The 23,416-nt window shown below is 57.3% G+C and overlaps 3 protein-coding genes across 3 annotated transcripts; 1 reads left to right on the top strand and 2 right to left on the bottom strand.

The window, feature by feature from the left end:
* Window positions 1-73: 73 nt before the first annotated feature.
* On the bottom strand, window positions 74-9,716 carry ATG9A (autophagy related 9A). The gene is made up of 14 exons (XM_054175449.1): window positions 9,581-9,716; window positions 9,296-9,338; window positions 8,066-8,131; window positions 7,621-7,782; window positions 7,386-7,527; window positions 5,770-6,518; window positions 5,287-5,440; window positions 4,882-5,061; window positions 4,164-4,409; window positions 3,650-3,870; window positions 3,121-3,238; window positions 2,713-2,935; window positions 2,433-2,575; window positions 74-2,347 (listed from the first exon to the last, which is right to left on the bottom strand). The coding sequence occupies exons 1-14, from the start codon at window positions 9,681-9,683 to the stop codon at window positions 2,342-2,344; spliced, it is 2,556 nt and encodes an 851-aa protein (XP_054031424.1). The 5' UTR covers window positions 9,684-9,716; the 3' UTR covers window positions 74-2,341.
* A 277-nt stretch (window positions 9,717-9,993) lies between these two features.
* On the top strand, window positions 9,994-17,331 carry ANKZF1 (ankyrin repeat and zinc finger peptidyl tRNA hydrolase 1). Its single transcript, XM_009911090.2, has 15 exons — window positions 9,994-10,366; window positions 10,648-10,757; window positions 11,146-11,248; window positions 11,634-11,818; window positions 12,109-12,224; window positions 12,506-12,659; window positions 12,877-13,099; window positions 13,256-13,357; window positions 13,540-13,713; window positions 13,832-13,936; window positions 14,749-15,022; window positions 15,662-15,773; window positions 15,890-16,057; window positions 16,166-16,236; window positions 16,789-17,331. The coding sequence occupies exons 1-15, from the start codon at window positions 10,246-10,248 to the stop codon at window positions 16,907-16,909; spliced, it is 2,139 nt and encodes a 712-aa protein (XP_009909392.2). The 5' UTR covers window positions 9,994-10,245; the 3' UTR covers window positions 16,910-17,331.
* Window positions 17,332-17,362: 31 nt separating this feature from the next.
* GLB1L (galactosidase beta 1 like) lies at window positions 17,363-22,808 on the bottom strand. Its single transcript, XM_009911158.2, has 16 exons — window positions 22,674-22,808; window positions 22,068-22,240; window positions 21,617-21,767; window positions 21,348-21,408; window positions 20,989-21,083; window positions 20,438-20,618; window positions 20,296-20,354; window positions 19,977-20,098; window positions 19,756-19,796; window positions 19,344-19,462; window positions 19,141-19,215; window positions 18,968-19,057; window positions 18,734-18,847; window positions 18,331-18,462; window positions 17,801-18,016; window positions 17,363-17,726 (listed from the first exon to the last, which is right to left on the bottom strand). Exons 1-16 carry the CDS (start codon window positions 22,785-22,787, stop codon window positions 17,508-17,510), a joined length of 1,962 nt encoding a protein of 653 aa, XP_009909460.2. The 5' UTR covers window positions 22,788-22,808; the 3' UTR covers window positions 17,363-17,507.
* Window positions 22,809-23,416: the final 608 nt, after the last annotated feature.

Below are 23,416 nucleotides of genomic sequence, written 5' to 3'. Positions count from 1 at the left end.
GGGCCAGCTTCTCGGGCCCCTACGCCGGGTCAGGCTTGCTGCACGGCGAAGGGAGACTCGGAGGCGGCAGGGATGACACGGCCCATCTTTATTTGACAGCTGTACAGCGGGGGCACGGTGGGGGCGATACCGCACTCCCCAGGGACTCCTGCACCCACACGCCCAGGAGGAGATGCAGAGCAGTGGCTCGCCATGCACATGGGACACCAACAACACAAGCACAACATGCAGCGAGGACTCTGGCCTGCTCCTGCCAAGCCTCTCCCTCCTGCCAGCGCTCAGCTTAGATACCAGCAGGAACTCGGCTGGGAAGCCCAGCTGCAGTGTTCTGCAGCCCCGGGTGGTTCACTTCCACCCAGAGCAGCAGCCAGGGCGACCAGGGAAGCCACTGGAAAACCTGAGCTCCCATCCCAGGAGGTTTGCTTTCAGGTTTTTTTTCACCCTGCCATGCAGGCCCAAGGCCAGAGCTGGAGCAAGGCTGTTGCAGCCTTTCCTCTATGTGAGAACCCCAACAGTACCCAGATCCACCGACTCCGTGCCTGACTCAGTGCTGGCTGCAGTAGCAAGGAGCTGAGCTCTGCTTTAGCATGTTCCACTTGGTCTCTCTCAGACTCCAGAGCAGCTGCAGCTCTGGTCCATCCCTCCCTATCACAGACTGGAGTCCATCATACTCATAGATCCTGCCCCTACCCGAGCACCCCAGGTCTGCTCATGCCCTGGTGTTCTGGTTTCAGCTGGGGTTCCTGTCCCCCTGGGAGCAGGTGGCTTTGCAGCACTCAGCCCAGGCCCGAAGTGAAGAGGACAAAAACCCTGGCAGAGGAAGAGAGCCTTGGGCTGCAGGGACAGCAATGGAGACCTGCAGTGCTCACAACGGGCATGGCAAAAGTGAGCAGCCCCTGCCAAAGGCAACAGGGAGAGTAGAAAGCAAAGCCTGGAAGGAGTTTTCTGGGGTGCAGATCCTCAAAAGCTGCCACTGGAAGAAAGGGGAACCAGAACAATGGTGGGAAGGTCATGTCTGAGGCTACACCACACAGCTGCGATCCTGATTCCCCCACACCAGTAACTATACCTGGACTGGGGCTTGCCTCTCCCTTTGGGGTTCAGGGTGGCTCTTCTTGCCCTGATTGGCCCAAGCCAGCTGCTTAGCACAAGGTTTCCAGAGCAGCCAAAGCAATGTTGCAAGCAAGTTTCAGTAGGGAAGGAGGAGCTGGGAGTCCCTGGGTGAGACGCGAGACACACCAAAGCCTTTGCCTGGGGACAAGGAGAGGCCTGATACCACAGAAACGGCTGCATCGGGACAGACCCAACGGGCCTGGGCATGGGAAAAAGCCTCTAACATGCCAGTGGGAAGGGAACTGACACAGAGAACATGAGAGCTTCAGGCTGGGCTCCAAAGGGGCTGCAAGCACTCCTGGCAGACTGCCCTGTGCTGAGTCTCTTTGGCACTGCAGGAGGACTTGCTCACAGCCCATATCCCACCAGCAGGGAGGATACTGCCCTAGCCCAGAGGTACAGCACAAAAGCTGCCAGCTGGGAAGGACATCAGGGACCCAGGAATTTCAGCCCACTAACCCTCCCTCATATGTGTGTAGGGGATGGGCCCAGCTGTCATCAGAATTGAGGAAGAGCAGCAGCACCTCCAGATCCCAGCCAGAGCTCTTCCCACCAGGCTCTACATCCCACCCCTATCCACACCAGCTGCAGCCAGGGGCCCATCCTTCTGTTGGGCCTGGGCAGAGGGGCAAGTGACTGCCCCACTGCTGTCCTGCTCTGGGCTGAAGGGCACACTGGTCCTCTCCAGGAGGGCAAACATGGTCCTGGGCACCTCCTCAGGGCTGCGGGCAGGGCAGGTGTGATGCTACAGGCTGAGCTAGACCTCCCTCAACAGGTCCTGCTTTCAGTTTGGAGGCAGGTCCCAGCTCTGGGCAGACATCTGGAGCTGGTGCCATCTCACATCCCTTCGAACAACAGCTGCTGCCGCCACCTCCAAGCCTGTCCACGGCTCCCCACTACCAGCCCTGGTCACATCAGCTTTTGCAGGCTCTGCAAAGATCCTCCAACACGGACGACACAGATGTGAACACAGACACATGTATGTACTCACACACGCATTCACCCCACAAGAGTCAGAGTGGCATTGACTTGACACACAGCTGGACAGAAGGTGCCACCGCAAAGCCACCAGCCTGGCAGTTTTGTCTCTTCGGCAACCGATGGCAATAAAGTGGAGCCTGGGACTATCCTGTCCACTTAGGACTGGAGAAGAATCAGGCTGATGCCACATCCTGCTGCCCAGGTGGCTCCCAGTCTGCAACCCCCATGAGATCCCCAGTCTACAAGGCTATACCTGCAAGACAGAGAGCACATGTTGGCACCCATTGGGACCATCCTAAATACACATTTACCCTCTCCACCACAGCTTTCACTCCTACCTTGTGGACCTGTGGTGGAAGCTCATCCTCTGAGCTCTCCTCTGGCACGGGCTCTGGGTGTCTTGCCGACTGCCCATCCTCAGCCCAGCCACCCAGTGGGAGGCGGGAAAAGTGTGATGGGGCTCTGTGTACTGTGCCCGGGTCTGCAGGAGAGGCAAGGAGGAAGATCAGCTACCCAGGGGGATGGACACGGGAAGACAGGTTACTCATGCCAATCTATACAGGGCATTGGATCCAGGGCTTTGACCTGGAGTTCAGACCTCTGCCACGGCTCCCCTACCTGTGATGCCTCCATATCGCCTCTGGAAGCCAGTCTGCAGGGTGGCTGTCTCCTCAGCAGGCTGCCGTGGCGAGGAGAAGGGGTAGCTAGCAGAGCGAGGGATGGGGATGGAGGCACCCCGCTGGGCATCCAGCTCCTCATGGGTGCTCTCCCCGCTCTCGTCGCTCTCTCGCCGGTGCCAGGTGTGCCGCTCAGGCTCCAGCTGGGCATGCTGCTTGTGCAACTGCAGCCAAAACATGAGTGAATCAACTGTGGGAGAGCACAGGCACCCAAACACGACTGCTCTGCAGCACTGTACACACACTGGTCTCGGCGCTCGCTCACACTGGTATCACAGTCACTCCAGACAAGGCTTCTGCCTGCCCTGGCCCCGTGTCCCTCTGGCTGGCCCAGCTCCAGGCTGCTCACCTCATGCATGTAGAGTGCATGGAGACTCATCTCAGTGGAGGCGTACTCCGACAGGATCATGCTCTGCAGCTGACCCTCCCAGGCGCTGCTCCCCGAGCTCACAGTCCTCGCATCAGCACTGCCATAGGACACACAAGTGATGTTTGCTGCCCAGCCACCCCCACACTGCCCAGCCCTTCTCCACCCTAATGTCAGGCCTACAGAGATCCACTCCAGGCCTGGGTAGAAACAGGCTCCCTGTAGCATCTCCCCAGATGTACAAGGCAACCAGTCCTGCTTTGGCACCGCCTCTTCCCTACCAGGGGTTTCTCACCACAGCAGGACCTACAGGAGAACACCAGAACCCCAGGCATTGTCCTTTGGGGCCAAACTAAGCACCTGGACCTAACTCTCCTTGTTAATGTATCCCTTGCTCTCCCAGGCTAAGAAATAAATGCCAGTGTGCACCTAGGACAACATGATGGCAACTGGACAAAGGTTTAAGGGATCTGTGAGGTGTTTGGACACCCCTTTCCAGCTTGCAGCTTACCCAGAGGCTGTCATGGCACTGGCACCCCGAGGCTGGGCTCCCTCTCCATCCCTCCCTGACGTCTGGAAGCCACTGGGAGGCTGCTGGGCAGACTGAAGTGGGGAGAAGGAACGCAGGGCCGAGGCCACTTCAGAGAGATGTCGGGACGCCTGTCCATCCCGGCCCATATGGAAGCCCAGCGCTGAGGAGCCCACTATCACATTGGCAATTAGGCTGTGAGGCTGCAGAGTTAAAATGGAGAGAATCAGTCTTCTGTGCAGACTTGGAGGGCTGATCCCAGCCAGTGACATAGAACTGAGGCAATCCAGCTCTCTCAGCCCCACTCCCACCTGACAGGGCCTCAGCACAGCCCACTGCCTTACCTAGAAACCCAGCAACAGTCCAGCTAGTGCTGATCAATCATATTTGCATCCCCAGATACGGCCCAGGCAAGAGCAAAATTGCACAGAGGGCCTGATCATCAGTTTGCCAGCTCCCAGAAAGCACCCCATGAGCATCCCCCAAGCCTGGGCACCTCGGACTCCGACTGCAGGGACTGGATGGAGCTGAAGAGGGCGTTCTCGGGAAGCACAGCCTGCTGAGCCAGGGCGATGCTGCTGTCGCGGTGCACCCGCTCCTTCAGGTAGCCAATGAAGGCCGTGCTCTCGCGGGGTGGCTGCCACTTGGGGTTGGTGATGGCAAAGTGCATGAGGGACAGCTCTGTCTTGCCGTCTTCAGCCTGCTGGTAAATGGAGGCCTCTGTCTTTCCGGCTGACATCCACTGTGGAGCACAGACAGGTAATGAGGGACAGGATCTGCTTTATACCCTGACTAGGCCTCCTGATAATCCTGCGATCAGGCTGGGCAAAGCACACAACACCCAGCATAAGCTAGGCCATGGCTCCACACATAGAGGTGCCACACCAGTTCTCACACCTAAATGCCCCAATATCTCCAGTTCCTCTCTCCTGAGGGCACAGGACTCTTGGTTGCAAAGACAAGCAATGACACCACATAAAGAAAAGCCAAAGCCTGGTTCACAAAATACCAGGCTGATTATCACGGCCAAGCCACCAGAGCCCCCTGGGGGCTGGTGACCTGTGCTGGCAGCCTCAGACACCAAGCAGAGAGGCAGGTGGCTGGGCTGGCCTGTGGGCTGCCAGGAGTAATGAGTTACAGCCTTTTAAGGGTCTAAAAGAGCAAACAAGACAGTGAGGAGCCCAGGCTGCTTTCCCACCACCCATGGGACCTACCGCTGGGTGGCCATGCTGGCGCACATCCATCTGGGCAAAGGAGCAGGTGTCGCCCACGCCCACCACCTCCACCGTGAAGTTGCGGAAGAAGTCAACGATGTCCAGGGACTTGGGCCGCAGGAAGACAATGAGGATCAGGGGGGTAATGATAGGACTCAACAGCTCCTCGAGGATGAAGACCTAAGCACAGAGATGATGGGCTCAGCACAAGCTTGAGGATGTCAAAAAACCTCACAATCCCAAAGCCAGGCCATCTCCTGCCCTCCATCTTCTGGGGCAGGGTGTCTCTGAGAAAGTTGCTTTGTTCTTCTGCCAGCCCAGGAGCTGCTTGGCTCTCCAGCAGCTTCTCCCTCCTGCAGGGATGGGGGCAAATCCCCATTCCAGCCCTATGCTAGCCAAGCTCACCGCTTTGTACTGGAAGAGCTGGGCAAACTCGTCCCTGGTCTCATAGCGGTGGGCATTGCCCTGCCAGTGGTCAGGCATGTAGTGGATATGTGCTAGGATGACTCGCAGCAGCTGCTCTGGGCAAAACACCAGGTGCTGGTCAGGGATGAAAGACCTGTAGGACATGACAAGTAAACATCACAGCATCACAACTCAGTTCCTGGGAGATCTCATCCTGAGAGGCCAGGGTGACTGACCCAGTTCATAGCTCCACATGTAGCTTTCACTCCCCAGCCAACCCTTCCTGCCTGCCCAGCCCTCATATATAATCACTGCACCTAGGATCACCACTACCTGCTTCTGCTCCTGACTCTCCCAGCTGTGCCTTTCACTCAAGCAGATTCACGTCCACTTGCAACCAAAGAGCAGGTTTGCATGGATGATTGTCAGGCCCACAGCTGCCCACAGCGCTGGCAGCACAGGAGCAGCAGAGACCCACCTCACCTGCACACAGTGATGCCCACCCCAAGCAGGGTGACTGTGGTCAGGACGTGCTCGACAGCCAGCACATCCTCATCATAGATGGTGAGAGCGATGAGCACAGCCAGGATGGAGCCAGCAAAGAAGGCCACATTCTTGGCCACAATGGTGAGGAGTGGGGAGATAAAGCAGTTCATGTACTTGGAAGCTGGCTTGTACCCCTTGCTGAGGCGTGAGTGCAGTTCGTGGTCCAGCTCGTTGAAGTGACGGAGGTAACAGCGTCCGTAGAGAGACCAGCAGCGGGCACCCAGGCTGCCCGGCTCTCGCTTCAGGATCTCTGTGTAGCTGAAGAAGGCATAGAGGATCTGCCAGATGAGGATGAGGGGGCAGAGGAGGAAGTTAGCAATGCCAATCCAGAGGATGCGAGTGCTGAGCTTCTCGGCCAGCTCCAGGCGGTTCCCAGCCCGTTTGTACTCAGTCTTCAGGCTCCATTCGTTTTCAAAGAGGGAGCCAGGCCCCCAGAAGAAGATAAGCTCAAAGTTATACTTGAGCCCACGTGTGTAGAAGACAGTGTCTCCCAGCAGGGGCAGGCGGAAGCGGATAGGCAGCAGTGACTTGTTCACCATGGCCACCATGTAGTTCTTGAAGCGCAGAATGCGGTGGTAGATGTCAAGCTCTGTCAGCTCCTTCTTGTGGATGCAGATCTGGTGCTCCTTCTGGATCTGCACGATGCGGGCCTGCACCTCCTGCCAGGTGTAGTACGGCAGGGTGGACTGGAAGGGAGCAAGAAGCAAGGTTAGGGGCAGGATGTGTCGAAGGAGAGGCTGGGCTGAGCCCACTTAAACAGCAGGTCCCGGTGTAGGCCTCAGGGTGCCGATGAGGCACATGCAAGACACCTCCTGCACTCCCGCAGCAAGCAAACTCCGTACCTTGCCCCAGCGCCCTTTACCCCTAGATTAGTGCAGATGACTCTTTCCCAGCCACTCACACACCAGTTGCCTTGGAACCATGAACACAGCTCCAGGCTCCCAAGGGTCCTCCCACAGCTGCCAAGTGGAGTCAGAAGGGAGATAGCAAAGCAACATCCCAGAGGGAGCCTGTGGAAAAGCTGGGGACAAACCAAGCCTCTTGGCTCACCCCACCTTCCTCAAGACAGTCTTCCCTCTAGGCATACACACACACCTGATGTCGTCCATCAGAGTAAGGACTCCGTGATAAGGGTCTATGTGCAAGCCTACAACCCTACCTCCATGTCTCAGTTTCCCCCCCCTCAAGTAAACAAGGAAGATGACATTGTCCACAACCTAGGCAGGTACAAGAATATCCTTGCCTGTGCACTCTCTGTTGAAAGGCACCACAGAAAAGGCCATCACCAAAGGATAAACATTTTGGGTGGCAAATGGCAGAGCTGTGTGCCAGCAGGCAGAGAGGCAGGCTGGGCAGAGAGGAGTTAACACTGAGTAAATCAGCTGATGGAGAAAAGGCTGAAAGGAGATGTATTCTTACGGAGCAGAGGGAAGAGTGCTCCTTACAGATATCCTGGAGAAGCTAGATTCAGAGAGGACTGAAGGTGAGATAATTCTCACCAGCTGGCAATGACTCTTGTGTCCCTGCAGGCAGCCCTTGGCCCAGCTACTTACCATAGGGATTTTGAGGGCATTGATGTAGAAAGAGTGAATCTCCCAGTAGCAGCAAATGTTGTAGATAAATTTGACAAGTCGGTGGATCCAAAAAACCCCAGCTACCACCAGGATGCAGATGAGGAAGCTGTTTGCCTGGATTCTGCAACCAAGAAGAGACAGGCAGTAAGAGACAGGGCCAGGCAGGCAGCTCGAGTACCTGAGAGAGCAACAGCTGTGTCTATAATGCCCCTACCTTGCGCTGCAGACATTTGGAGGCAAGAAGGCATCTGGCAGAGTCACCTTAATGGGCTCACTGGGATGCTGGCTATGATTTACTGCTTTGTTGGCAAAGAGGATGTCATAATCAACACAGCTGATAAGAAAGGTGGTGAACGCCACCACGAAGATGAACTGCCTGTGAAAAAAGGCATCAGGCATGAAAGAATCGCCCTTCTGCCCCCCAAAACGTGAAGCAGCAAAGGGTCACATGTCACAGAGATGCATTCCCACAGCCATGGCAGCAGGAAAGTTCATGAGCACCAGCTTCTTGAACCAGAATGCAAGTTTGGGGCATAGAAAACCCTACCAAAGGGATGAGAAGACAATTCCCACCCACTCAGCTACAGGAGCTTGGTAGATCCCTGTGGCTGTTCCTCAGCAGCTACCAGAGCCACAACAGAAGGGAAACCTGCACTTACATGAGCTCAAAGATCTCTCCAATGAGCATGCAGGTGAAGCCATTTTTCTGATGCAGGTTATAAACGTGAAAGCTACAGTCAAGGAGAACAGTTTGGAGACTCCTTTTCTCTGATGAAGGATGGAGAGGCATGTCCATGTCACTGACATCAACAGCTTCCCAGCCAAGTCTCCATCCTCCATCAAGGGAAACCCCTTCCCACACCTATTCATCAGCAAGTTAGTTTTCCACTACAGGAAAACATGCTCTGTCCAGGTAAAACATAGCTGGCATAAGAGGACAGCAAAACTGCAGCACCTGTGACCAGTACCCCTGCTCCTGACTCTGATAATGTAGTTAGCTAACACCAGTTTATAAAGCAAGCAGCCATTCTCTGTAACCAAACAGGTCATCTGTTAGTTCCCTTACCCTCACTATCAGGCTCTGAAAATCTTGTAAACCAAGTAAACCAACCAAATATATTTCTTTTCTCCCTGCCTGCCTCAAGATTGCTGGGCAACAGGCTGACTGATCCCCTCCTTACCAGCCTTGAGCAACCAAGGCACTTGGACAACCTGATGGCAGTGACAACCCCAGCAGAGTACATGGAAATGTAAAAGGACATAGAGCACTGTTCACAAGATCAAGGAGCCTAAAGCCCCAAGTGGGAACTTGGACTGGAACTGCTGTTGGACAGCAAGTCCTAGGACCCCTCAGCATCTTCAGGGTAGCCTCCACTGCCATCTGATTCCTCCGAGGACTGAGTGACTTCTATTCCTTTTTATGACTTCTGAGTCTAGATTATGATTGTTATACAACAAACACAACCTCTCTGCAGAGAGTCCCAGTGATTAGAAACCATAAGCTATACAAAATCACCGTAAGTGGTATAAAATTCTGTACTAGGCTACTTATAAAATTGTACTACGCTGATTCTGCTTTCAGAAATTCTGTGCTACTCTGATTCTGAATGCTCATAATAAAACCAAGTTAAGAAAGTAAAACTTATATTGTCACTACAGCTTAGTATCGTCACTGCTCTGCTAAGGATCCCTAAAAGAACCTGCCTGACCCTTCAGTGTTGGGTGACAGCACCCTACATGGATGGGGTGTCAGGGATCTGAGTTCTGCCATCTCCCAGCCCCTCTGCAGCCATATGGTATCCTCCGGGACAGCTCTGTGTTTCCACTAGCACCGAGAGCCCAGAAGGCAGTGGGGTGGATCCTGCCTGAACCGCCTGACAAAGGATATGCGAGAGAAGAAGAGGTCCAGGTTCTCAATGTGATGCCATGGAGCTGAAGGAAGAAGTGTAGGGTGAGAGGTTGTCCAATACACCAAACCTTCCTGCCTGTGGGAGACAAACCCACCTCTTCCCCGTCCCGAGCTCATTGAGGCCCCACAGCCTCCATCAGCGGCTCCCCTCGCTCCCTGGATGCTCCCCCGATCCCCAGGGCCTCCGCCGCCATACGCTTCCCCACCCCGCTCCCCTCAGGCTCAGACCAGGCCCCATCTCCCCGATGCCGGTGCCGCCGCTCACACTTGGCGCCCTCGGGGACGTGGACAAGCAGGTCGCCGCCACCGGGAGGTGACTCGGTAGAGGAGCTCTCCAGGCGCTGGTACTGCGTCTCGAAGTGGGCCATGGCGGGGCCGCGCGCCGCCGCCGCCACCGGCCACGGCCCCGGCCCCGGCCCGGCCTGGCCTCGGCCCGGCCCGGCCCGCTCGGCCCCCAGCTCCGCCCACCTCGCGACTGGCGGCCTCGTTGCCCAATAGGAGTTGCGGGGCAGGACGAGGAATAGCCAATGGGAAGACGAGAGGGCGGGAGGCTGGGCTGAGCCTAACGGCAGCCTGTAACCAAACAGGATGTGACGTAGGCAGCTGAGGTGTGCTTCCGGGACCGAGCGGCAGAGCCGGCGTGTGAGTGACGCGGCGCGTGTCCCCGTTGCGGGCGGAATCTTTGGAGTAACAGCTTCGGGACCGTGGGGTCGCGGGGAGGACCCTGGGCGGGAGGGATCGCTTCCGCAGGGGAATAACGGCGTTGGGGGGATCCCGGGGGCAGCGGCCGCAGGGAAGGCTCGGGCAGAGGGAGAGGGGTGGGCCCATGGGGCGCACACCTCGGGAAGGAGGTCCTCCGATAACCCACGTGTGGTTCCCAGGGCCGAGCCCGTCCCTGAGACGTCGTCCTCGCTGTTGGGAGCAAGAGCGATGCCGACCCCAGAGATCATGTCCGTTTTCGATGCTGCTCAAGACCCTCTCCTCCTGCGCGGGCTAACCCTGGTCACTGGAGTTGCTGCGGACGCCACCGAACCTGCACCAGTGAACCACGGTGCGTGGGGCTTCAGGGGGCCAGTGGGGTGGTAGCTCATGTCCAGCAGCTCCAAGCCATGAGGGAGCTCTGTCCCCAGCACAATTCAAGTGGCAGTCCTGGAGCTTGGCCTTCACTGCCTGGTAAGTGGGTAAATGGGCTTTCTTGGTGTTACCCCAAGGACACCGAAACTCTTCAACAGACGTAAGGGCTCATTGGGTAGCTGAGAAGGGATCCACGAGGTCTTGTTCCTTGCATTGTTTTCTGGGGAGACATCTGTACACAGCCCTTCCTTCTTCCAGACAAATTCCTAGCCACCAGCAGGGAAGAGAAGGTCTACAGGGTACCCGAGGTGCCAGAGCGGATGTGCTGCTTGACCTGCAGGCAGGTGTTTGGCAGCCGGGAGGAGCAGGTGAGCAGGGCCAAGTGGTGAGCGTGAGAAGGGAGTGGGGAGTGGGGCTGGCATGGCGGGGTCCTGCTGCAGAGGCTTAGCCCCAACACATTACAGCCCAAGGCTGGCTGCTTCCTGTGTCCTGTTGGGACCTGGCACTCAGACCCAGCATATTAGTGCTTAAAATCTCATTTAGTGGAGGTAAATGATATGCGTGGCACAGGCCTGTGCCTGTTCAGGTTCACTGTTAGGTGGCTAACTATTTAATGTACTATAGTCATCCACTCAGGATCACTGCAGGGTCCCAGCATCAGTTTAGGCCTGGGGGTCTGTCACCTGAGGGCCTTTAGAGATGGGAGCTTCCATGGGCCACCAAGACCCTGCCAGCTCATACCTCCTTCCTCCACAGACTGAACACTACCATCTTGACTGGCACCGCTTCAACCTGAAGCAGCGACTCCTGGGACGCCAGACACTGCCAGTAGAAGTATTTGAGGAGAAGACCCGCACAGGTGAGGAACAAGGGTGCCCTCAGCAGAGCCCAGAAGCTGTCAGCAGTCTTGCTGGGGCTGTTTTGTCCAGGGATGAGCCCTCTGGCAACCCCTGCCACCTTAGAGACCCTTTATTCTGCCCCTGGGGGGTCTCTGGGGATCCGGCACTGCTTGTGAGCCCTGCTGACTCCTGGGTAGAAGGATGTGTTCTACCTAAGCCATACCTGTGCATATCTGGGAAACAAGAGGTTCAAATGCCTCTCTCCCCAGCCCCAGTCCCCTTGTGATATGTAGAGTATGAGACAGGATGTTTCTAGGATTATGTGCTGGCTGCTGGAGCCACCTGTGTAGTTTTGAGGAAGCTGTTGGTTAACCTTTGCCTTGCTCTGTTTTCTTTCTTGTGCAGGTGATGTTTCCAGCATCTCAGGGTCAGATTTGGAGAGCTCTGACACAGGCAGTGAGTCAGAGTCCCTGCCCTCTGCCAGCTTCAGCCCCAAGCGTCTCTCAGTCCCCAGGTCCCACAAGGTGCTGCTCCGCAATGCAAAGGGCCAGCTCATCTCTGCCTACCGCTGTGTGGTGGGCACCAAGGAGGCAAGTCACAGCCCAGCTTGTTGGGGGAAGGACCTTGGAAAAGACAGGTGGCACTGGGGTGTTGACATCTGCCGGCTGGTCCCTCCCATCCCATGATGGAAGCATTGGTCTCTGGTGCCTGGCCCAAGCCTTGGTTCTTGCTTGTGGCCTGTTTGTTTGGGGTGTTTTTTGTCTGGGGTGCTCCCAGAAACCTGCTTCTGGTGCCAGCAAGAGGGGCTAGTCTTGTCCCACAGGACAGCAGACATAACAAGGTAATCCTGTGGGTGCTAGCAGGGGTCTCTGTGTCTCAGGGTGTCAGTGAGGAGCCAGCAGAGCTGATGAAGTCGTTGCAGAGCTTCAATACAAGCACGTGCTGGGTTGTGTTGATGATGGGCGGCGGGCACTTTGCAGGAGCTGTCTTCCGAGGGTGAGTACAGAGGAGCAGAGCCAAGCAAGGATAAGTAAGTGGGGCTAGTCATTGGATGGTCATCCCCTCCCTACTCCTCCATCCCAATGCTTACCACACCCTGGGCACCCACAGTTCCTAATGTTTGCTTGAGTTGGTTAAGCCCAGCCATGCTGCAAGCCCAAGCTGTTAATCTCTAGGGCCCTAGGGGCAAGCCACAAGCTCTCTGGGGCCCCAGTAACATCAACTCATCTCCTCTCCATTCATGGAGTCCTGATACTCATGCCTGCTTCTCTCCACAGCCCTGAGATGCAGGAGCACAAGACCTTTCACCGGTACACAGTGCGAGCCCGGCAGGGCACAGCACAGGGCCTGCGGGATGCTCAGACCCCAGGGTCAGCACCCAGGTCGGCTGGAGCCTCCCTGCGGCGTTACAATGAGGCTGCTCTTCTCAAGGTGGGGCTGGACCACAGCACTGGGGTTTTGGCAGGGAGATCTTTTCCTGGCTGCCTCCATGGGGTGGTAACATGCTGCTGCTGGAGGGTGGGGTGTGAACTCCGGAAGAGGGTCAAAACCCAACTGAGTCTGCGCTGTCCTGGGCTTGTCCCTGCTACTGACCTGTGTGCCCACTCGGTGTGCTCAGGTCCCCATGGTACTTCATCTTACTCCCCAGGATATTCAGGACCTGCTGGCAGCCTGGGCCCAGCACCTGAAGGAAGCTCAGCGCATCTTCCTGCGGGCTCCTCGTCACAACCGTGTGCTGCTCTTTGGTGGCAGGAACCCACCCCTCACCCAAAGTGACCCTCGTGTCTGCCACATCCCCCTCAGCACCCGCAGGGCCACCCTGCGCGAAGTGCTGCGAGTCCATACCCTGCTGGCCAGCCTGCAGGTGTATGGTGAGTCAGCCCAGCCCAGGTGCAGTGACCTAATCCTGTGTGTCTTAGGGGACACTGCTTTATGGAGCTGAGGTGCCAGCTCTCCAACCCTCATCTCCTAGAGACATGGGGTGCTCCCTGTCACTAAGGAGTGACAGGAGCACCCTTGCTGCCCAGGGAAGGACACGCCCGTGGAAGACATCACAGGGTCCCCCCGGAAGAGCTGGCAGAAAAGGCAGCAGAAAGTGCAAATGGATCCTGTGCAGAAGGACAAAAGTGGTGAGCTTGAGCCACAGAACAAGCAGGGATGTCTGGGGTAATAGCACAGGACCAGATGTGCAGCCCTGTGACAGGGCCTGGCAGCACAGTGGGGATCTGCAGCACACAGCCTTGTGCTGTGCAGAAAGGCAGGGTGTGCTTGGCTGAGAGCCCTTAGTGACCCATGCTGTGTGGGGCCTCAGCCCCTGTCTTACCACCTGCCTCAGCCCCAGAGGAGGAGCAAGAAGAGGAGGAAAGCCCTGAAGAGAAACTGGAGACTGTGGAAGTGACACTGGGGACCTTACACCTTCAGGAGTTCAAAGTGGTGCCTAAGCGAAACTGCAAAAGGAGGAAGAGGAACAAGAAAGTAGAAAAAGGTGAGGGGGAAGAACTGACCAGGAACAATGTAGGAAGGCACTGGGGAAGGATCCTGCCATGGTGGCTGGGGTGCCAGCTGGCCCTGCCCCTCTTCCTCATCATGTGCTCCCTGTGCAGGACCCTGTGCTGAAGAGATGCAGTTGCATGGGCAGCCTGGCCCAGAGCAGGTGATAGAGCTGCAGGGGGAAGCTGGGACTCAGCCTCTTCCCTGGGGCAATGAAGGTAAGTGATGTCAGGAGCTAGGTGGTGTGGTTGCCTGCTCCATTTGCTGGTGGCTTCACAGCAGGGTAAAGAGCATATTGACATGCAGGTATCCAGAGCAGTTTGGTGCAGGATGGCTGTAGCCTTTGAGTGAGGTGTGGTCAGAGCAGGTAGCACTAGGCTGAGGCAGGTGTGTTGGAGCAGGGAAATTGGAGTAGGCTTCATGTCAGGAGAGGGCTTGTCTGCTGGTGGGAGTGCCCAGCAGTGCCATGGCATGTTGTCATAGACTCTGAAGGTGCTGGAGATCCTGCAGTGCCCAAATCCAGTTAGCAGGACAGTGCTTTAACTGGGCTGTATGTTTCTCCTAGTGTCATGGGTTGAGTTGAATCTGCTGCTGATACTTGATACCATACTGCTGTCATGCTAGCTTCAAAATTAAAGTGCTAGCTGCAGCCAAGTATTACTGGGCTTGACGTTCAGATTATACCATGAGAAGCTCCCTGGTTGCTGCTTTCGGTTTCCAAGTTTGGGGTGCTGGTCTTTCTGGCTGGGCTGGCTGCAGGTCAGGGGTTGAGGGGGATAGTTGCTGGCTTCTGCTGCTGCTTCTGCATTTTGCTGCACTTTTCTGCAAACAGGCCAAGGTACTTGTGCATTGTGTTAACTCATTCTCAGTAAAGCTCGCTATCTCGACCCAGAGTCTGGGGGTTTGTGTTACTTTCCCTTACTTCTGTGTTGGGGGAGAGTGGGCTGTGTTACCCCAGCACACCTCTCAGACCAGAGCACTGCTCTGCTCAGGGAGCTGTCAGACTCCTCTCCCTGTTCTTCCCTAACAGGAGACCCTCAGACCCAGCTCTGCAATGCCCTCTTCACTGCCTGCAAAACAGGGGATGTGGGGACATTGTCACACCTCCTGGGTGTGCCGGAGAGTGAAGGTCTACTGGTGGACAGCGAGGACAGGGAAGGCACCCAGCCCCTGGATACAGCACGCTCCCTGCTCAACCAGCCCATGGATGAGGGGGGCTACACCCTGCTTCATGTGGCAGCACGGGCAGGGAAGGCCAATGCTGTGTGCCTGCTGCTGAAGGCAGGTGCAGACCCTGCTCTCAGGTATGGCCACAGGGCACTCGCTAGTTGAGCTTCTGCTGTAGGAGTCCAGCAACTCACAGAATCACAGAATCAGCCAGGTTGGAAAAGACCTGAGAGATCAAGTCCAATCTATTACCTAATAGCTAACACCTCCTGACAGCTAAACCATGGCTCCAAGTGCCACATCCAATCTTTTCTTGAACACTTCCAGGGATGGTGACTCCACCACCTCCCTGGGCAGCCTATTTCACTGGTCAATTACTCTTACTCTTCACCACAGGAGACGGTGCAAGCTTTGTCCTGGGACAGCTTGGGTTAGTCTCTCCAAAGCAAGATGTCTGGACTTGTTAGGGGAGGGCTAAGAGCTGAATCGCCATTCTCTGCTTGCCTGGTCTGGCAGAGGCAATGCCTCACAGTGCTCCTAGGTTTATTGGTAGGCAGTTCAGAGGGTGGGGATGAGACCACCCTTTGCAGGACATTTGAGACTCAAGAAAGGGAGGATTTGGGGAATTCCATTGTAGGGATAAGCAACTTTTCCCTCCATGGCTGTGATCCCCTGGCCTGCAGTACCCATCAGGCATCCCTCGAAAGACCCTGGACTCAGCCCAGTGGGCATAGGCAGTAAGATGTCGGGGTTAGCTGGCCTTCCTTGTCTCACAGAGACAGGCAGGACAGGACCCCCTACTGTGTCTCTGCTGACAAAGTGACCCGCAATGCCTTCCGCAAGTTCATGGTGGACCATCCAGACAAGTACGACTACAACCGTGCCAAGGTGGGTGGCTGCCATCTGCTGCTGCCTTCTGGGGGCTGAGGGGCCCCACAGCAAAGCACCTCTCGCCCAGTTGTGCCCTCGGCCCTCGCTCAGCGCGAGATGCTGACTGCCCCCAGGTGCCAGGGCCCCTGACGCAGGAGATGGAGGCCAAGAAGCTGGACAAGAAGCGGGCGCAGAAAGCCCAGCGGAAGCAGCGGGAGCAGGCGAAGCAGGAGGAGCAGCAGCGTTTGGAGCAGGAGCAGAAAGAGAAGCAGTGGTTTGCAGCCCTGTCTGATAGGGAGAAGGTGAGGCTATGCATGGGGAAGAGGATACAGCCCAGCTAGGGCAGTGCTGCTGTGGGCACAGCAGCTCCCAGGGGCTGCTGGGGCTGAGCTGTCTCTTGTGTTCTCCAGAGAGCCCTGGCCGCCGAGCGCAGGCTGGCTGCACAGCTGCAGGACACCAGCACACCTCATGCCAACATCAGGTAACAGCAGCACGGCTCCACAAACTGTCCCAGCGCAGTTGTTCCCTGCCCTTCTTGTTCCATTTCTCATTTCCAGTCTAAAGCTATTCCTGTCAATTCCCATTGGTGCCCGTGTGAAAGCTTTCTTGCCCTGTCACCCTGAAATACTCTACAAAGGATAACTTGGTCTAGCGGCAGCCAGTTCCACAGCAAGTCGGCCCCCTACCTGCTCCTATCCCTGACTGCACATCCTATGTCCCTTTTCCCTATGTCACCCCACAGGTTTGGGGGCAGCCAGCCTTCCCAGTGCTGATTTGGTCAGGGGCAGGGCCTTGTATGGGGTCAAATTGCCCCATCTTCAGCCTGCCTCACACCACACTTCCATGCAGTATCCCCTGCAGAGAGCAAGTCCTGGCCAAGCTGCTGGCTGAGCATATCCGGCATCAAGGACCAGAGGAGCTTCAGCTTCCTCATGCTCCTGGTGTCTTGTGTCCCAACCTCGTGAATCCTGTCTTTCTCTAACCCTCTTGCAAATGCCCCTTTGCTCAGGGCCTTCTCTGCTTTTTCTTGCAGTCGCTGCTGGCATTGTGGCGAGTCCCTGCTGGGCCGGGTCCCCTTCCATTACCTTGACTTCTCCTTCTGCTCCACGGCCTGCCTGCAAACCCACCGCCAGGCCCGCGCCAGCCACACATAAGGCTGGGCACTGCTGCTGTCAAGGACTGGGCACTGCAGTGAGGGAGAGTATGTGGAACGGGCCAGGTCATGCTCTGGGGCAACTCTAGCAAAGCCTGGTACAAGAACATCACTCTGGGTGGTGGCTCTGGGGATCTTACATGAGAGGTCCCCTGGTGCTAGTGTTAGAGGATGGGACTGTTTCGTGGCTTGACTCCAGCCAGGGGGCCTGCTGCCAGCTTTTCTCCTGGCTCCATTATAGCCTACTGCCTGTAATGGTAGAACAGATCCTGACACATCTGGACCCTGCAGCTCCAAGCTACCTCCAAGCCACACCTGCGAGCACCCTCTGGCCTGCGCTTTGCCCTCTCCTCTCCTGGATGCCATCAGTGTCTCGGCTGTGTCATCTTAGCAACTACCTCCTCTGCCTGCATTGTCAATAGAGGTGCCTTGACCCCTGGGCATAAGCAAAAGCACTGCAATGATTTGGGATTAACATGCAAAACAAGCTCAATTCTGAACCCCTTTCTCCTTAGCACAGATGCTCTGCTGGCCTCTGTGCTTTACCAGCCCTCTGCCACCCCAGCCAGACATGATCCTGGTGCCCAGCAGTCCTGTGTTTATTCTCTGGCCATGGTGCTGTGGCTGAGGGTCCTGTTGAAAACAGGTTGGTCAAGGAAGAGCAAGAGAGGGGTGGGGGGTGCTCCCTCCAGCTCCAGCACTGTGATGTTGTTGGGACGGCCAACATGCAGCACGGAGCCAGGCACAAAGAGGGTCTGCTGGGGCCCACGGCGAGGCCAGTACCGGCCCAGGTTGAAGCCATTTATCCACAGCTGGCCCTGGCAGACAAAGACAGGACTGAGCTGTGCCCCTCTCCACCCTCCCCCCTTCTCCTGGCTGACTGTGGTCTTACCTTGCCCCAATCTGGGAACTTCACGAAGGTGTCCCAGGCGATGCCAGGGGTCTCAAAGGTCCCAGTGTAGAAGGCTGGCCCTGCTCTGCTCCTGCTGCTTGATTTTGGCAAGGCACTATGGGGCCAGCCCTGCTGCACAGCAGTGTCTATGGCCAGGGGGTAGATCAGCCAGTTGCTGAGAGGGCTGGAGTCTAAGGAGAGGTTCCCCAGCAAGCCCTGAGATGGAGCAGGAGGGAAAATGAGACAGCAGGGTCTGTCATGGGCAGGAAGATACTTAGCTTCCCCAGGGCATATTCCCTTCACAGCAGTGGAGATGGGAATGGATCTGCTCCAAGGCTATGGCAGCATAACGGAGACAAAGGCTCTGTTCCTGGTGTGCTTGTCAGGACATGGGGAGGGAATGGTGTGAGATTAACGGGCACAGGTCTGAGGGTATCTCTGCCATGGCTAGAGTCTGATGCAGGAGCAGGAGAAGGGAGTGTTTGGCCACACAGGTGCCCAAACCATCATCTCCCACCCTCTCCCCTCACCTTGAAGTCACTGATGTTGGCCCCAAAGCTGATCCTGCCCATGTTCTCCAGGAGCACATCCAGGGTGTCCCCTGTCCTGCCGGTCACTCGCAGGGCTGTCTGCCCGTCCCGCTCCAGTGTCCCCTGGTATTCCTGCAGCCACAAGGTCTGCACTGCTGCCCTGTGCCTGGATCCCACTACCCCAGTCACTGCCGGCAGCCTGCCAGAGTTGCATCCTGCTGCCAGCTCTCCCAAAACCAGCCCAAGCCTATGCTCTGCCCCCAGAAGGGACATGTTCAGCAGAGAGGGCTATCCATCAGGGCTTCAGCATGGTTCATGGCACCCTGGCTGCCCCTGAGACCCCATCAGAGCACAGCCCTCCTGAGAGGCTGAGCCTGGAATGGGTGTGCTCCTGCAGTCTCACCTTCTGCAGCATCACATAGCCACGGTCACAGATGGTGTGAGGAGGAGCACCCAGCATTGCTGGTTCTGGGACATCCTGGGGCAGCTGTGTGCGGTACACCACAAAGCCATGGACCTGCAGGACACAGCAGTGTGGCACAAAAAGGGAAATGGGTCTGGAGACAAGCTCTTCTCCAGCCCAGAGCCAGGGCAGACAAGTCTAGGAGCACCTCCCCCACTGCACCCAGCACCATACCTGCTTTATAGCCTCAAAGGTGAGGGGGAACTGGCTGTGGATTGGCCCAGAGGTACACAGTACATCCAAGACGTCCAGGAGGTCAGCATACTGCAAAGAAAGGGATGGATGAGAGCCAGGCTGAGGCCAGCTGGCCAGGCTGAGGAAGCCCAGCCCTCAGGGCAGGCACTCACCTTCTGCAGGGCCACCCAGCCGTAGGCATATTTGGCAGTGGCAGATGGCATTGGACCGACTGGCAGAGGCTGGAACTGAACAGCAAACTGTCCGTTGTCTCCCTGGGCAAGCAGGGAGATGTCCCTTGTCCTGCCAGGTCCCTCTTCCCTGGCACAGGCAGCAGTGCCCAGTCCTGTCCCCCTCCTCCAACCAAGCTCAGCACCTTGCTGATAACTGTACGGATAGCAAACAGCTTCTCGGTGGGGTCTCCTGCCTCTGAGAGAGGGGCATCATAGTCATAGCTGGTGGTCACTGGTTTGTACTGGTCTTTGAAGTCAGCACCTGAACAGGGGAAGCAATGGGAGGTGAGCAAGAGGTTCTGGAAATGGCCAGAGCATGGTCTCCAGCCCCAGGGTAGCTGCAAGGCAATAGGGAGGACATGACCCAGAAATGGGAGCCCCTGCCTGGAGACAAAGGGAGTCCCAAGGGGGAAACAAACTTGGATTCAGGGGCCCTTGGGTATGTGTCAGCTTGCCCTGTGGGACAGGAGCAGGAAGCAGGTTCCTTGGGGATGGCCAGCAAAAATCTCCCAGCCCCACAGTGTGTCCCCATCCCCAGGGCAGGGCCCTACTCACCACTCCAGTAGGCAAAGTTCGTCCCCCCATGGAACATGTACCTATGAGATACCCCAGAGAACCCTGTCAGCACCCCGCAGATGTCATTGGACACTTCCCTCTCCCCACTGCACTTGCAGTCTCAGCCCTGCCTGCCAAGCCTGGTGGGATGAAGGTGAGCAGGAATGCCCACTCCAGAGCTGGCAGACAGGAGACCATCACACCCTCAGCTGACTACTTGCATGTTGACATTGGCTCCTAGCTGCAGCATGTCCTCCAGGGCCTGGGCCACCCTTGCTGAGCTGGTGCTGGCATGTGCCTCCCCCCAGTAGTCCAGCCAGCCTGTGTAGTACTCAGAGTTCACCTGAGGGAGAAAGAGTCTATCACCTGCCTGGAGCTGGGGCTCCTGGCACCTCTCTGTCAGCCACATTCCCTTTGATCAGCTACAGGCTGGTCCCAGCATTTCTCTTTGCCTCACTCTCTGCTCCCCCCAGCTCCTCTGCCTCCCCAGAGCCACTGCAGATCATCCACCCACCACCATGGAGCCCCACCCAAGCTCACCAGGGGCCCCTTTGGCTCGACCTGGCGCTGGGCACCGAATGCCTCTGTCACGTTAGAGCCTGCAGAGATGGCAGTAGAGAGTTTAGAGCGAGAGGGAGCAGGGACCCTCGTCCCTTCTGCTCCTCCTACTTCGTAGAGGTACCTGGGCCAAAGTCGACGGTGGCATAGAGACCTTGCAGCGTGCCGCAGCGCAGATGCTCTGCCCGTGTGTCATCGGTGGTGAAGAGCAGCACCTCGCTCCCCAGCAGTGCCCGGAAGGCGGCCAGCAGGTGCCGCAGGTAGCCGTAGTCGCAGGCATAGTAACTGCCGTATTCGTTCTCCACCTGGGAGCGAGGCAGGGGGCAGCACCCAGCACGCATGCGGCAGGGCTTCAGCCAGGTGGTTCTTGCCGAGTCCCACCACCCAATGGGACAAGCAGCCAGCTCTTGGTATCATTAGATGTCATGGCAGCTCCTAGGTGCATCCCAAAACTGACCTTCCAGCCCCACTATGAGTCCAGCTTTGCCAGTGTCCCTCAAACCACAAGTGGGGTGATGGCAGGTACCCCAGAGTTCCAGTCCCTGGATTCAAACCCAGGTCCAGAGGTCAGGAAGGAGTTATCCAAGAGCTGTGCCAGATGAGGGCATGGTGTAGAGGGTACAGGTGGCTTTTGGGGGCACATCCAAAGATCATGTGGGTTCCACAGCACCCTACCTGTACGCTTATGATGTTCCCTCCATACTGGTACAGCCGTGGCTTGATCTTGGGTAGCAGGACATGGAGCCAGGAGTCCACAGCTGCCAGGTAGTCTGGGGAGACAGAGGGCAGCTCAGCCTGGCTGCCACATCCACCCCAGCCAAAATTCAGCCAACCCTGCCAGAAGGAGGATGGAGTTGTCGGGGCAGTGCGAAGTGTGATGAGGAAGCAGAGGTGGAGGATGAACTACAGGATTCTCAAAAGATGGAGAAAAGGATGAGAGAGACTACATGGTCTGGCAGGTGCATGGAGAGAAACCAGCATGCTGGCAGCAGGCTGTAAGGACATGGTGGCCAGAGCCCCATGCAGAGGCTCACCAGGGTCAGAGGAGCGCAGGACGATGTCCGATTTCCACAGCAGCCAGGCGGGCAGGCCACCCTGGAGAAACACACACAGCAGAGACAGAGAAACAGCTCAGCAGTCTGGGCTGGCACACAGCCAGCACAATGCCATAGCACTGGAGTAGCACGTGCCCCCCAGAGTTACAGCTTGGGCAGGGCTGGCATGGCACCAGAGTCAAAACAGTCAACCCCGCCATGCTCTTCCCAAACCACTTGTCACCCCTCTGCACCAGGATGGAGCTCACCATCTCCCACTCCGCACAGATGTAGGGCCCTGGACGCAGAATCACCAGGAGCCCCAGCTCAGCTGTCAGGTCCAGGAAGGCTTCCACATCCCGGTTTCCAGCAAAGTCATAAACCCCCGGCAGCGGCTCATGGTAGTTCCAGGGAATATAGCTGGGGTGAAAGGGCAGATCACCGTGCAGGCCCTAAGGGCACCCCAGCACTATGGGGACCTTTTCCACAGGCTGGGCCCTCTGCTCCTGTTAACTAGCCTCCAACCTGATCTTGGCATGGCAGCCAGGGTTGGACCAGGACTGACAGGGAGGTCATGCAGATCCCAGTGCAAGGGCTGGTCCCTACTTCCTGCAGTCAGACAACACCCTCGCCTCTGCCCCAGTTCTGGGGACCCCAAAGACCCCAAGGAGCCACAGTGGCTGCAGGATGTGCACCATCAGGGCTGCCCTGGTCACTTACACCTGCACGGCGCTGAGCCCACTCATGTACATCTTGAGGAGCCGGTCTCTCCAGGCAGGCCGCGGGACGCGGGCATAGTGGATGCTGCCTGAGATGTAGCGGAAGGGGACACCATCCTTGAGGAAGCAGTCCTTCTCCAAGTCTAGCTGGAAGGAGCGTGCCGGCAGGGAGGCCTGTGGGAGAGGAGCAGTGATGCAGGGTTCCAGACCATCCCTTAGTCCAGCCGCCCTCTCCCTGGGATACTCCCCATCTTCAGTGCACGTATGAGGCAGGTACTGTACTGTCCCAGGAGAGCAAGAGGGACAAGCAGGGCAGCCGTTTGCACCACCTAATGGCCCAGCCCCCACTAATCAAAACACTCTGTGGTAAAGCTAGTAGCATGTCAGGTGATGGGTGCTGCTAAGACCGGTGCTGGGAGGGCAGACAGAGAGCTTGGAGCACAAATGAGACACTGGGGCAGGACACGGGCTGCAGCAGAAAGGACCCACAGCAGGAAGACCAGGGACACAGGGAGGAAAGTGTGGCAGACCCCCGAGACATCCCAGCAGACCCTTTGCAGCTCAGCCCTATGTGCCTTTCCCAAACTTTCCACCCGTGTCTGCTCACCTGAGCGTGCAGGAGCCCCGCCACCAGCAGCAGGGACAGAGCCGGCAGCCACATCCTCGCTGGGCACTTGGTAGACCCGGAATGGACGACAAAGTGGGACGTGGACACCACCATCACATGATCCTTATAGGCCAGCGCCGGGTGCTTTCTCCGTGATGCGCAGCGCATCACGGTCGAAGCCAGCTCCAGCCGGCGGACACAGCCCTGATACCTCCTGGAGCAGTGGGTGACACATATAGAAGTACAAGGAGCCTCCTAAAAGTGTCACCACCAGACACGACGCCTTCGAAGGAGCTCAGCCCACTTGTCCGTCGGAGAGGCGGTGATGAGTTATCGCTCTAGCAGGGCGATGCTGCCGCCGCCTGAGGGAAAACAAAATGTCCCAGGAGCGAAGCCTGGAGCCTGGTGGCGGTTCTGGTGACGGTTCTGGTGACAGAGGTTTCAGGGAGGTATCGCAACGCTGGGCTGGCTGCCCTCAGAGACAAGCCCCGCGGGGTGGCTTCGCCACCTCTGTCGCCTGTACTGCCGACCTGCCCTCCCGAGTGAGAAGCTTGGTTCCCTGGAGCCAACTCAGGGGAGTGGCGGGGCTGCCGCTACCACTGCCCGCAGCCGGGGGATGCCACCGCACCACGGACACCGCGTTCCACCCTGGTCACAATGCAGGGCAAGCCCGGGGCTCGGCGCTCCGCCCTCGCTCCGCTGCAGGGCCGCAGCACGCCCGCTCGGGAGGAGGGAGCACCGGG

Source organism: Dryobates pubescens, chromosome 2 (assembly GCF_014839835.1).
Source record: "Dryobates pubescens isolate bDryPub1 chromosome 2, bDryPub1.pri, whole genome shotgun sequence".
In the NCBI taxonomy this organism is placed as follows: Eukaryota; Metazoa; Chordata; class Aves; order Piciformes; family Picidae; genus Dryobates; species Dryobates pubescens.
The sequence above is the reverse complement of the archived record's forward strand: the minus strand, read 5'-3'. Positions and strand labels throughout refer to the sequence as shown.